The 13,903-nt window shown below is 59.6% G+C and overlaps 1 protein-coding gene across 1 annotated transcript in view; it reads left to right on the top strand.

Moving 5' to 3' along the window:
- Window positions 1–8,287, top strand: part of NKAIN1 (sodium/potassium transporting ATPase interacting 1) — a 33,998-nt gene extending 25,711 nt beyond the window's left edge. The window contains exons 4-7 of the mRNA XM_068172586.1: window positions 296–493; window positions 1,330–1,390; window positions 3,613–3,694; window positions 8,140–8,287. Coding sequence (XP_068028687.1) covers window positions 296–493; window positions 1,330–1,390; window positions 3,613–3,694; window positions 8,140–8,149 — 351 coding nt within the window. The 3' untranslated portion in view covers window positions 8,150–8,287. The remainder of the gene's footprint in view (window positions 1–295; window positions 494–1,329; window positions 1,391–3,612; window positions 3,695–8,139) is intronic.
- Window positions 8,288–13,903: the final 5,616 nt, after the last annotated feature.

Below are 13,903 nucleotides of genomic sequence, written 5' to 3'. Positions count from 1 at the left end.
GCCATGCTCCCATCCCTGGGGTGGCAGGAGGCACCATCACAAACACCTTCCCTGCCACTCCGGTGCCCGCTCTGTGACCCATCCTGTCACCTGGGCGTCACCTGGATGCTGCCTGGGCAGATGTCCACGGTGCCAGCACCGGAGGAAGCCCCAAACCCCGGGGCTGGGGGTCAGGGAGATGCCCTGCTCTGATCTCAGGGAGCATCCTTGCCTTGGGAAAACCCATTTTCTGTGCAACCCTCCCGCAAAGAGCCTCGGATCCACCATCCTCCTCCTCCTCCCCCTCCTCCTGCAGGACCGAGACTTCATCATGACCTTCAATACCTCACTGCACCGCTCGTGGTGGATGGAGAACGGCCCGGGCTGCCTGGTGACGCCGGTGCTGAACTCCAACCTGGCGCCCGAGGACCACCACGTCATCACCGTCAGCGGCTGCCTGCTCGACTACCAGTACATCGAGGTGGTGAGCAGCGCCACGCAGATCTTCCTGGCGGTAAGGGCGCCCCTCCTCACCCTCCATGCCCAGCCGGGAATGGGACAGGCGGGGGGATGGCACTGGGCTGAGCAGAGGCGCCGTGGTGCCCCCATCGCGCATTTCTGTCACCCAGAGAGGAGCAGACAGAGCCCTGCCAACACCCCAGGGGTGCGAATCACCTCAGAACTTGTCAGCTTGAGGGCTGGGTGCTGCAGGGATGGAGGAATCACTCCCTGGGAATGAGCTGCTGGAATGTGCTGCCTGCTGGGAGGGAGGGTCCCCCCTCCCGGTGACTGTCACCCCCTGTGGGGAGGTGGCAGTGGGTCACACCTGGAGGCAGAGCTCCCTAAAATAGAGCTTTAAGGGGAGTCATAAGTCCCCAAAGGGGGTCCCAGCATGTGTGGGGCTCAGCACCCTCTGCGGGGTGCCAGCTCCAGCCCCTTTAGGGCCCCCCCCACCTTGTGCAGCTGAATCCATCCAACCCTGCTGCACCCCAAAAGCACTGGAATGGGCTCTGGATGCTCCCAGTGCCCCCCAGGTCACTCCCAGTGCCCCCAGGTCACCGCTAAGGCCTCTAGTTCACCACCAGGGCCCCCCAGTTCACCCCCAGCACCCCCTAGTTCACCCCCAGGGCCCCCAGGTCACCCCCAGGTCACCCCTGGGACCCCTAGTTCACTCCCACTGCCCCCCAGTTCACCACCAGGGCCCCCAGTTCACTCCCAGTGACCCCCCAGGTCACCCCCAGTGCCCCCAGGTCACTGCCAGTCCCCCAGCCATGCCGCCACTGGCACCGTGCCCGTTGTGCTGCCCATGGCCCCATAACCAGCCTCTCCCTGCCCCCTGTTTTTCCCCAGCTCTTCGGCTTCGTCTACGCCTGCTACGTCAGCAAAGTGTTCCTGGAGGAGGAGGACAGCTGTAAGTGCCTTGGGGGGACAGGGACACAGTGTCCTCGGCTGGTGCCACCCTGAGCAGGGTGGAACTCCCAGCAGGGTGTGGGGAAGCAGCGCCCGGGTCCCAGGCAGCTGAGGAAATCCCTTTAGTTGGGTTTTTGCCCCATTTTCCCATCCCTGAGGCAGAGCTGCTGGGGTGTGACGGGGCAGCCGTCACCTCCCTCCCCCCTTGACAGCCACAGCGACTTGGGGACACTGTGTCCCTGGGCTGTGTCCCCTCTGCCAGGTTTTCACCCAAAACAGGGGGAAAACAGCACTTTGGGCAAAGGGAAGGCTAACTTCTATCCAATCTGTTCTGCTCTTCCTGCTCCCACCCGGGCCCCCGTGAACCAAGTGTTCGAGGCTGTGGCTGTCCCAGTGCATTAAAAGCTCATTTGCCATTAATTAATTCCCACCAGCTGGCAGATCCCAGCAGGGCTGGGCCACACCCACCCAGATTCGCTCCTTCCCTGGATCAGCACCGGGATCAGCACCCCACCCATGCCACGGACCCACAGGTGGTCCCAGCCCAGCCTAGGGCTGCAGCCCCCACATGTTTTCCCTCCTTTCCCATGGAAATAAAACATCTCCGTGGGGAATTGGCCTCTGCCTGCGGGAACAACTCCTTTCCAAAAGGATTTATCCAGTGCTGACGGCTCTGGAGCGCATTTGCACTCCTACAAACTCCCGCATCCAACACAATTTTAATATTAATGCTGCCTCAGCCCGGGATGCAAATGCATCTTTTTAATGGAATATCTTATTAGATTTGGAAATGGATGGATGGCGTCAAAATCGAGAGCTGGCGGAATATTGAGTCAGGAAAGGAAATATTCCGGGAGAGGGGGGCTCTCCCCTGGAGCTCTCAGCTCTTGGACACCCATGGATAAGCCACCCCCATGTGGGATTTGGGGTGCTGGGGATCCTGCAAAGGTTGGATTTCCCAGCCTGGCTGCACCTGGAGTCCATCCCTGCGCTGGCTGTGCGGGGAGGGGTCAGGTCTGGGGAAACACGGGGTGATCTGGGAGAAGCTGGGTACCCACAGCCAGCCAGGGCATGTCCACCACGCAGGGCACCCCCAGGGCACCCCCGCCCCCCTGAGCTGCCCCGGCACCGCTCGGGATGAGGGGCCGGGCTCTGATCCCCCCGGGAACGGGCTGGGAGCGGGATGAGCCTCCAGGCTGGCAACGCAAGGGCTGAAATCTGATCTGTCGTGCCTGCAATCCCCCGAGGTGACAGCCCCGAACGGGCGCTGATTGCCCCATAATTCTCCTGAAATGCCCACTCGGCGGCAGCGGGAGGGAATCTCGCCCTCTCTGTCCAGCGGGGCTGTGAGGGGAGCACGGAGCGGAACCGCCGCCACCGCGGAAGCTGCTCCGGCTCCTTCCCTGCGTTTCTCAGCGCTGTTGTCCCGGGATGCTGCCCCATCCCGGCTGCTGTCGGCTGGGGTGAGGCCCTGGCCGGGGTGCGGCTGTGCCTCCCGGGACGCTCCGTTCCAGGCTGCCCAGCCAGCCTGGGGAGCCTCCTTCCCTGGGGGATGCAAAGCAGCCTGGACAGAATTCCAGGTGTCCCGAGGGACCCTGCCTGAGCAGGGGGTTGGGCTGGGTGACAGCAGCGGTCCCTTCTGATCTGATCCAGTCTGTGGTTCTGATTTATTCCCTTGGGGATGCAGCACCGGGATTCCCCGGGATGCTCTGGTGGTTCAGGATCACCGACTCACAGGATGGTTTGGGTGGGAAAGGACCTTAAATCGCATCCCATACCACCCCTGCCGTGGCAGGGACACCTCCCACCGTCCCAGGTGCTCCAAGCCCCAATGTCCAGACTGGCCTTGGGCACTGCCAGGGATCCAGGGGCAGCCCCAGCTGCTCTGGGAATTCCAGCCCAGCCCCTCCCCACCCTCCCAGGGAACAATTCCCAATTCCCAGGATCCCATCCATCCCTGCCCTCTGGCAGTGGGAGCCATTCCCTGGGTCCTGTCCCTGCAGGCCTTGTCCCCAGTCCCTCTCCAGCTCTCCTGGAGCCCCTTCAGGCCCTGGAGGGGCTCTGAGCACTTCCCAGTTGCCCACTGAGAAGTCACATTTCCCTGGGGTGTCGCATTTTGCTGGGATGCAGCTGCAGCTCGGGCTGTTCCCCATCCCACGGGATGCCGGGAATCTCCCTGCTTCCCTTCCCGGCTCACCCCACTGCTCTCCCGGCTCTCCCCAGTTGATTTCATCGGCGGCTTTGACTCCTACGGATACCAGGCGCCCCAGAAGACGTCGCACCTGCAACTCCAGCCGCTCTACACGTGAGTCCGGGGTGCTCAGGGCTGCAGGACCCCTCAGTGTGCCCACGGCCTGTCTCAGCTCCGATTTGGGGCTGTGCATCCTCACCCCGGGCAGGGCCGGGCGCTCTGGGGAGGATCCCGGCCGCGGTTTGGGTTGCTGGGTTGTGTTTGCTGAGCTGCCCCTCGCCGTGCCCGCGGGAGCAGAGGTTCTCCAGATAAGCGCAGCCGACTCCTCCTCGCCCTCCCTTCCCCATTAAGGCGAGCTCGATAAACACTCCAGCGAGATAAGGCTCGCAAATCTAAAGGGATTAACCTCCAGCAGGCTCTGCCCGCTGCCAAAAATTAATTATATTTTAAGCCTTGTATGCAAATTCAAGGGTAGGCGATGCCATTAGGGAGGGAGAGAGGGGCTGGGAGGTGACAAATCCATCTGTGACACTGCCGGGCCCTCCCTGGGGACACTGATGGGGTGGAGGGGAGCACCCATGGGTGCTGTGCCCCCCTGCACGGGGCTGGTCCTTCCCTGAGAGCGCCCAGCGCCTGGGTGTGGGTGGGACACAGACGGGGACATGGATGGTGGCATTGGCACCCCCCAGTGCCAGCACCCACATCCTGGGGGTTACTGGGGTGGCCTCCCGCCCCTTTGGGGGACCCAGGAGTGTTGTCCCATGGATGGGACATGTCCCCTGTGTCCCTTCAGCCCTGTCTGGGTGGGACCGGGCAAAGCCACCATGGGCAGAGGGACAGGGGAGCCCACCCTGACCCTCATGTCACCCCCCAGGGGCACAGGGGGTGCCAGGGGGTCCTGCAGGCCCAGCACGCCTCGATGGCTGTGGGGTCAGTGTGGAAAGCTGCAGGATTTGGGGAAATCAGCTGAAAAATCGATTTTAAGTGCTGCGAACAGCAGTTTTAGATGCACAGGGGACACAAAAGCTGCTGGCAGAGAAGGCTGGGGCTGTGTCCCCAAGTGGGGACACCTCGGGTCCTGGGCGGGTTCCTGTCCCGAATCCTGGGAGATTGTACCCTCCCTGTGCCCTCTGCCAATCCCGGTGTCCCCCTGGCACTGCCCCAGCTGCCAGGGACCCAGCTTGGGGTGTTGGGTGACACCAGGACACTGTCACCGCTCTGCCAGCTCCACCTGTCCCCAGCAGCTCATTAATGACCCACTGATTAATTAATGCATCCCCTCCATCCCCCTGTCAGCAGTGGCAGCTCAGGGACTCAGGGGCGCCGCTGTCCCCAAAGTGGGGGACACGTGGTGGCTCATGGAGGGGACAGGGACAGGGACAGGGAGGGGACACCAGGGTCCCACTGCTCCTCTCAGCAGCGAGGGGACAAACAAGGGCTGGCCTGGCTCTGTGGGGCGGGTCACCCGTGTCCCCAGGGTCACCCGTGTCCCCAGGGCCAGCTGTGTCCCCAGGGTCACCCGTGTCCCCAGGGTCACCCGTGTCCCCAGGGCCAGCTGTGTCCCCAGGGTCACTTGTGTCCCCAGGGTCACCCATGTCCCCAGGGTCACCCGTGTCCCCAGGGTCACCCGTGTCCCCAGGGTCACTCGTGTCCCCAGGGTCACCCGTGTCCCCAGGGTCACTTGTGTCCCCAGGGTCACCCGTGTCCCCAGGGTCACTTGTGTCCCCAGGGTCACTCGTGTCCCCAGGGCCAGCTGTGCCCCCAGGGTCACCCGTGTCCCCAGGGTCACTTGTGTCCCCAGGGTCACTCGTGTCCCCAGGGCCAGCTGTGCCCCCAGGGTCACCCGTGTCCCCAGGGTCACTTGTGTCCCCAGGGTCACTTGTGTCCCCAGAGTCACCCGTGTCCCCAGAGTCACCCATGTCCCCAGGGTCACCCGTGTCCCCAGGGTCACTTGTGCCCCCAGGGTCACCCGTGTCCCCAGGGTCACCCATGTCCCCAGGGTCACCCGTGTCCCCAGGGTCACTTGTGCCCCCAGGGTCACCTGTGTCCCCAGGGTCACTTGTGTCCCCAGGGTCACTTGTGTCCCCAGGGTCACTCGTGTCCCCAGGGCCAGCTGTGCCCCCAGGGTCACTTGTGTCCCCAGGGTCACTTGTGTCCCCAGGGTCACCCATGTCCCCAGAGTCACCTGTGTCCCCAGGGTCACTCGTGTCCCCAGGGCCAGCTGTGCCCCCAGGGTCACCCATGTCCCCAGGGTCACTCGTGTCCCCAGGGTCACCCATGTCCCCAGGGTCACTTGTGTCCCCAGGGTCACCCATGTCCCCAGGGTCACTTGTGTCCCCAGGGTCACTCGTGTCCCCAGGGCCAGCTGTGCCCCCAGGGTCACCCGTGTCCCCAGGGTCACTTGTGTCCCCAGGGTCACTCGTGTCCCCAGGGCCAGCTGTGCCCCCAGGGTCACCCGTGTCCCCAGGGTCACTTGTGTCCCCAGGGTCACTTGTGTCCCCAGAGTCACCCGTGTCCCCAGAGTCACCCATGTCCCCAGGGTCACCCGTGTCCCCAGGGTCACTTGTGCCCCCAGGGTCACCCGTGTCCCCAGGGTCACCCATGTCCCCAGGGTCACCCGTGTCCCCAGGGTCACTTGTGCCCCCAGGGTCACCTGTGTCCCCAGGGTCACTTGTGTCCCCAGGGTCACTTGTGTCCCCAGGGTCACTCGTGTCCCCAGGGCCAGCTGTGCCCCCAGGGTCACTTGTGTCCCCAGGGTCACCCATGTCCCCAGAGTCACCTGTGTCCCCAGGGTCACTCGTGTCCCCAGGGCCAGCTGTGCCCCCAGGGTCACCCATGTCCCCAGGGTCACTCGTGTCCCCAGGGTCACCCATGTCCCCAGGGTCACTTGTGTCCCCAGGGTCACCCATGTCCCCAGGGTCACTTGTGTCCCCAGGGTCACCCATGTCCCCAGAGTCACCTGTGTCCCCAGGGTCACTCGTGTCCCCAGGGCCAGCCGGGCTGCAGCCACAGCAATTACAGCTCATTCTGCAGTTTCTAATTAGCTGTGATTGAATTAACGATGGCATGGGGAGGCCTGGGAATAATTACAAGAATAATAGAAATCGTAATAGCATTATTATTATTATTATTATTATTATTATTATTATTATTATTATTATTATTATTATTATTATTATTATCGGTGGTGGTGCTGATAACAATAACAACAATAATAATAAGGAAACCTGTGATATAACAACGGCTTCATAATGGAAATGAAGTAAAATATAATAACAAGAATAATAGTAGTAGTAATAGTGGTAATAGTTGTAGTAGCAAGTCTATTATTGCTATTAATAAAAATAGAAACGACAATAATGGGGACAACTTGTGGGGTAACAACTGTTTAATAATTGAAATGAAGAAAAATATAATAACAATAATAATAGTAGTAGGAGGAGCTGTATTATTATTATTATTACTAATAAAAAAATAACAGCAATAATGGGGACAACTTGTGGGGTAACAACAGTTTAATAACTGAAATTTAAAAATATATAATAATAGGAATAATATTAATAGTAGTAGTAGTGATAGTTGTAGGAGGAGCTGTATTATTATCAATAAAAATAAAAATAGCAACAACAGTAACAGGGAGAACCTGTGGGGCAACAACAGTTTAATAACTGAAATTAAGCAAAAGATAACAAGAAGAATAACAGTACCAGCCATAGTAGCAGTAGCAACTGTATTGTCATTATTCATAATAATAACAACAACAAAATTATTAATAATAACAACGATAACAACGCTGAATATAATAACAACAACACTAAAAATAATAAAAAAAAAATAGACACAACGGGAAGAGAGAGGAATGAACCCCAAGAACACCGTGTCCCCACGTGAGGGGACACCAGCCCTGCTGCCCAGCTGCTCTCTGACATTTTTGGGGGTGGAAGGAGAGCAGTGACCTCATGCGAGTTCCCTGCCCCGCTCTGGCCACGGCTCTTTGTCCCCCCGTGGGGACACGCCGTGGGCTCTGTCCCAACCCCTCCTGTCCCTTTTTTGTCGCTCTGTGCCTTTGTCCCCACGTGGGGACACGCCGTGGGCTCTGTCCCAACCTCTCCTGTCCCTTTTTTGTCGCTCTGCCTCTTTGTCCCCACTGGGGACACGCCGTGGGCTCTGTCTCAACCCCTCCTGTCCCTTTTTTGTCGCTCTGTGCCTCTTTGTCCCCACGTGGGGACACGCCGTGGGCTCTGTCCCAACCTCTCCTGTCCCTTTTTTGTCGCTCTGCCTCTTTGTCCCCACGTGGGGACACGCCGTGGGCTCTCTCCCAAGCCCTCCTGTCCCTTTTTGGTCGCTCTGTACCTTTGTCCCCACTGGGGACACGCCGTGGGCTCTGTCCCAACCTCTCCTGTCCCTTTTTTGTCGCTCTGTGCCTTTGTCCCCACGTGGGGACACGCCGTGGGCTCTGTCCCAACCTCTCCTGTCCCTTTTTTGTCGCTCTGTGCCTTTGTCCCCACGTGGGGACACGCCGTGGGCTCTCTCCCAACCCCTCCTGTCCCCTTTTCCAGCTCGGGATAACCGGGAGCCAGCGGCGCCAGGACCCCGCGGAGCCACCACCCCCTGATGCCACCACCCCCCGTGCGACGGGGCCACCACGGCGAGCCGCCCGTCCCCTCCTGCACCCCGGGACATCCCAAAACCAGCACCGGGAGCCGCTCATCCACCCCACGGAGCCCGAACCCGCCGGCCGCGGGGGCTGTGCCACCCCCTGGGCTCGCAGCCTGCCCGCGATGGGGACACGGGGACAGCGGGGAGGTGGCAGCGCTCACAGGACACCGCTGGCTTCAGCTTCTCCCAGCCTGGCTTCTCCTTGGAGCAGCGGAGTGGGACGGGTTTGGGACAGGGACGGGCACCGCCCTGGGGACAGGCGGGGTTGGGACAATTTCCTGAAACTCCGGACCTGGGCTCAGACTGGCTCCAAAAACGGGGATTTTGCTCCCAGCAGGAATTCTTCAGCCCCCCACACTCGGACGAAGCAGCATTGAAGGGGCTCGCTCTGGGATGCTCCGAGGAGTCGGATCTGTCCATCAGCATCGCCCCGACCCCCAGATTTGGGGACATGGGGGGACACACAGGACCCCAAAATCCCCCGCACCCCCCTCCCTCCCACATTTTGGGGGTCTTGCTCCGAGCTGGGAACAGCGACGCTGCTGCGGCACAGCCCCTTCCCAGCCGTCCGAACGGATCTGATGAATGTTTTGGGTTGCTTTGGGATTTTTTTTTTTCCAATCATTTCTTTGGGTTTTTATTTAATTTAAAGTGCCTGAGTAGACTCTGGCTGAGCCGGGCCCCCCCAAGGCTGACACCGTGCCTTCAGCATCGCTGGGACCCCCCCAGGGCCCTCCCAAACCTCGCCCAGGGCTGGGGGTTCCACCCTGGTCCCTTCATCCGGGGGGGCTCAGTGCAAAACTCATCCGTCAGCTCCGGCGGCACAGGGACACCGGCACGGGCAGAAGGATTTTTGGGGGGTGTGAGATGGGTTGGGCAGGGATTGCTTTGCAGAAGGAGGATCAGCTGGGAAGGAAAAGCCTTGGAAGGAACTGGAAGGAAAAAAAGGAGTTTCCTGGAGTGCCCCAGCTCCCTGGAACCTCCTCGCTCGCCTTTCCGTGGGATGCGGCTCCTGCAGGATCCCTGGATCTGCTCCGAAGGCCGCCCTGCACCCCTGGGAGCTGGAGAGGGTGGGTGGATTTCACCTCCCAGCTGTTTCTCCTCCAGTGCCAGGGCAATTTTTTACACCCTGGAATGTGTTTTTTGTCCCTTCCCAAGAGGGAGCCCTGGAAGTGCCAGGGCTCGGAGCTGGGATGTGCTGACCCCCCCACAGCCTCCCACCACCTCCAGCCAAGCTGCGAACTCTACAGGCAATAACTTTTCCACCCTTTGCCCCTCTTTTTCCATGGAAAATCGTGTTTTTTTTCAGGCAGTGATCCCCCTCATCCTCCAGAACATATCCCCATCCCCAAGCCCTGGCGCCAGCAGCATCTTTGGGGTTTATTTTCCTTTCCAGGACCAAGGATGCTCCACTGACCTGCTCTGGGATGGGAAGGGAAGGGATGGGATGGACAGGCAGACACTCCCCTGCTCCCAACCCTTCCCAAACCCAGCAGGAAGCAGCAGGAAGAGCTCGCTGGCATTAAAGCTCTTGGGAAGAGCCTCCCCCGCCAGGCTCCACAGGAGCTGGGCACGGCGCTCCGGGACCTTGGGTGTTTCTGTTCCGTTGGCTTGGTTTTCTATGAGCCCGTCTTTGTAACGTGAATCGAGGATTTCTTTTCTATTCTGTAATTATAAAAGTCAAAGGAAAGTTTCAGCTGGTGCTGTTCTGCTTTGGGGCACTACCCTTCCCCAGGCAGTTCAGGTGATTAATGTGAGGGTGGTTTTTAATTTTTTTTTAATTTTTTCCCCTCTTTTTCCCTTCCTTAATACTGCCACCTCCCTCCTCAGGGCTCTGAATGCCCCAGATTTCCCCATCTTATATCATGGAATAATTTGGATTGGGAAGAGACCTTAAATCCCACCCAGTGCCACCCCTGCCATGGCAGGGACACCTCCCACTGTTCCAGGTGCTCCAAGCCCCAGTGTCCAGCCTGGCCTTGGGCACTGCCAGGGATCCAGGGGCAGCCCCAACTGCTCTGGGAATTCCAGCCCAGCCCCTCCCCACCCTCCCAGGGAACAATTCCCAGTTCCCAAGATCCCATCCAGCCCTGCCCTCTGGCAGTGGGAGCCATTCCCTGTGTCCTGTCCCTGCAGGCCTTGTCCCCAGTCCCTCTCCAGCTCTCCTGGAGCCCCTTCAGGCCCTGGAGGGGCTCTGAGCTCTCCTTGGAGCCTTCTCCTCTCCAGGGGGGCACCCCCAGCTCTCCCAGCCTGGCTCCAGGGGGGTTCCAGCCCTGGGGCAGCTCCGTGGATTCCTCTGGACCCTCTCCAGCAGCTCCACGTCCTTGATTTCGGAGGCTCCAGGGCTGGGGACAGCTCTGCAGGCGGGTTCATTTCATGGCCACAGCGCTCCAGCATCCCACCGACCCCCAGCCGCAGCATCCATCCTGCCGCGCTCCTCCCCAGGCGGGCGGGAGGAGCGAACCCTTCCCCTGGCCTCGCCACGGATCTGCCTCCTCCCCAACAACCTCCCGGCCCGGTCCGGCCCGGCCCAGCCCCGCAGCCGGCCCGGGCACGCCGGGAAATCCTCCCGAGGTGGCGGAGCTGCAGCTTCGCCCTCCTGGGAAGGGCGGTAGAGCATCAAAGTGGAGGCTGGAATAGACTCCGTAAAGTGATTTTGCATTAAAACCTTGGATTTTGGGACACAACTCCGAGTTTATAACCACGGGTTAGGTTTTAGAGCCAGAATCGTCTTTTGAGAGCAGCAGGGGGAATTCTTGGGACGGGGCAAAAGCTGTCCCAAATGTCACCTGTGCCGTGTGATGTCCCCACCGCGCTCCCACCCGAGCCTGGAGCCGAGTGCAGCATCCCAAAAAAACCATGGGGGCACCCCAGATTTAAAATCCAGTGCGTGTGGGGATTGCATTGATACTCACAGTCACGGAGGAGTGTGGGGGGTCGCTCTGAACCCCTTCCGCGCTGGCCCCGGCCGGTCCCGCCGCACAGTCAGGGTCCTGTTCTCACTGCCCCGGTCCCCTGCCCTGCAGCTCCTGTCCCCTCCCCACGCCCTTGTCCCCTCACACAGCCCCTGTCCCCTCCCCAAACCCCGTCCCCTCCCCAAATCCCCGTCCCCTCTCCAAACCCCGTTCCCTCTCCAAACCCCGTCTCCTCCCCAAACCCCTGTCCCCTCCGCAGCCCCATCCCCTCTCCATGGCCCTTGTCCCCTCCCGAAACTTCTGTCCCCTTCCCAAACCCCTGTCCCCTCCCCATGGCCCCTGTCCCCTGTCCCCTCCCCAAACCCCGTCCCCTCCCCAAACCCCTGTCGCCTCCCCAGCCCCTGTCCCCTCCCCAAACCCCTGTTCCCTCCGCAGCCCCTGTCCCCTCCCCAAACACCTGTCTCCTCCTCAAACCCCTGTCTCCTCCCCAAATCCCTGTCCCCTCCCCAGCCCCTGTCCTCTCCCCAAACCCCTGTCCCCTTCCCAAACCCCTGTTCCCTCCGCAGACCCTGTCCCCTCCCCAGCCCCTGTCCCCTCCCCAAACCCCTGTCCCCTCCGCAGCCCCTGTCCCCTCCCCAAACCCCTGTCCCCTCCGCAGCCCCTGTCCCCTCCCCAGCCCCTGTCCCCTCCCCAAACCCCTGTCCCATCCCCAAACCCCTGTCCCCTCCCCAAACCGCTGTCCCCTCCGCAGCCCCTGTCCCCTCCCCAGCCCCTGTCCCCTCCCCAAACCCCTGTCCCCTCCCCAAACCCCTGTCCCATCCCCAAACCCCTGTCCCCTCCGCAGCCCCTGTCCCCTCCCCCAAACCCCTGTCCCCTCCCCAGCCCCTGTCCCCTTCCCAAACCCCTGTCCCCTCCGCAGCCCCTGTCCCCTCCCGGCGGGGCTGAGCTGTCATTCCCGACTCCGAGCAGCGCCCGGGCTCCCGAGCAGAGCCCCCGGCGCGGCCGTAACCAGGAAGGGCAGGAAGAAAAACGAGCTGATTTTCTTCCATCGCAAGCCCGGCTAAGAAACGGCGGAGGAGCAACAAAGGATTAATTTTCCCTCCCGCAGCCGCCGGAGCCCGGCGAGTCACAGATGTTAAGGAGTAAAAAAGCCGCTTTCAGAGCCTCCAACAAAGGCATAGAGACGCTTTTCAGGGGCTCGGGGATGTGGCAGCCAGCTGGGGCGCTCCTAGGTGTGCCGGGATCCCGGGGAACGGAGCACTGAGGTGTCCTCACTGAACCAAACCCACCCAGGGACACGCCCGGGGTTTGACCCTTCCCGCTCTGCCTCCTGAGCAAGCAGGGATGGTTCTCCAGGGTCCCAGCCTGGAGAGGTGGGGTGGAGATGTGACAACCCCAAGGACACCCTCCTAAAACCACCCCACCACGACATGACGTGGGTGGGATGTCCCTATGGTAAACGCAGGAGAACCCAATGGGAAGGAATGCTGATGTCTAACATCAGTCCAGAAGGCTGAATGATTTATTTATTATAACTAGGCTATAAAACATTAATATACTATGTAAAGGAAGATACTAAAACTACAAACCTACTTTCTCTACCATATCTAACACCTCACAACTCGTGACCCTCTCTGAGAGTGCAGCCACAGGTGGATTGGATTGGCCACCAGGCTCAAACAATCCTCACCAGAATCCAACCAAGCAATCACCTCAGGTAAACAATTCTCCAAACACATTCCACATGGGAAAAACAAGGAGCAGAAATAGAAATGGTTTTCTCTTTCTTTCTCTCTGTGCTCCTCTATGAAAAATCTTGAGAGAGAAAGAAATGTGCTGCCACATGTCCCCAGAATCCCTAGCCCTTCATCCCTAGAGAAATGCTCTTTTCAGGGCTCCCATCACCTCTGGTCCCGGCTGGAAGATGACACGTGGATGGGTGTCACCCAGACGGGCACTGCATGGAGGTGACACCTGCCTTGGTGACACATCTGGGGCTTTCTCTGCCAGCCGTGGTGCAGCCACAGGCACGGGCACAATTTTTCACTCCATCTATCTCTGTCTCTCTTCATCTATATCAAATATATTTTATATATATGAACATATTTTATGAACATATATCTATACAAACATATTATATTTTACATGAACATTTTGGAAAACATATTTATATGAACATATAAGTATAAATATAAGCTATAAATACAATAATACATAAATATAACTATATAAAATATTTATATAAATATAATTAAATATAAATAAAATATTAAAATAAATATAAATACAAATATAAATAGATCAGTGGCCCCACTGGCCCCATCAGTCCCCAGGATGAGCAGCCAGGATGCCCTTGCTGGAGCACAGCAAGTTCCTGCTCCGGATCCAGCTCCAAATCAGCCGGGTGTAGCCCCAGAGCCTCAGGAAGGGGCTGAGGACGGGGTGGAGGCAGCTGGGGCACGGTGTGGGCAGTGAGGGTGGAGTTTGGCAGGGATTTGGTGCCAGTGCCACCGTGGGCAGGGCAGGGGCACGCTGGGAGCAGGGGGAGGTGGCAGCTGGCACGGATGGCAGAAGTTCCAGGGTGTTCCTGCACTGTTCCCTGCCCTTTGCCACGGGATTCCCTGTGCTGCTCCTGCCTCTGGGAGCTCTGGCCGCAGCCCTGGGCTCTCCAGGATTCCCAAACTCGCCCTGCACACCCCACTCACCCCTTGGGCTCTGCCCTGCTCCCGCTGCAGCAGCCAGGGGGGTT

Source organism: Anomalospiza imberbis, chromosome 25 (genome assembly GCF_031753505.1).
Source record: "Anomalospiza imberbis isolate Cuckoo-Finch-1a 21T00152 chromosome 25, ASM3175350v1, whole genome shotgun sequence".
NCBI classification, from domain to species: domain Eukaryota; kingdom Metazoa; phylum Chordata; class Aves; order Passeriformes; family Viduidae; genus Anomalospiza; species Anomalospiza imberbis.
The sequence above is the reverse complement of the archived record's forward strand: the minus strand, read 5'-3'. Positions and strand labels throughout refer to the sequence as shown.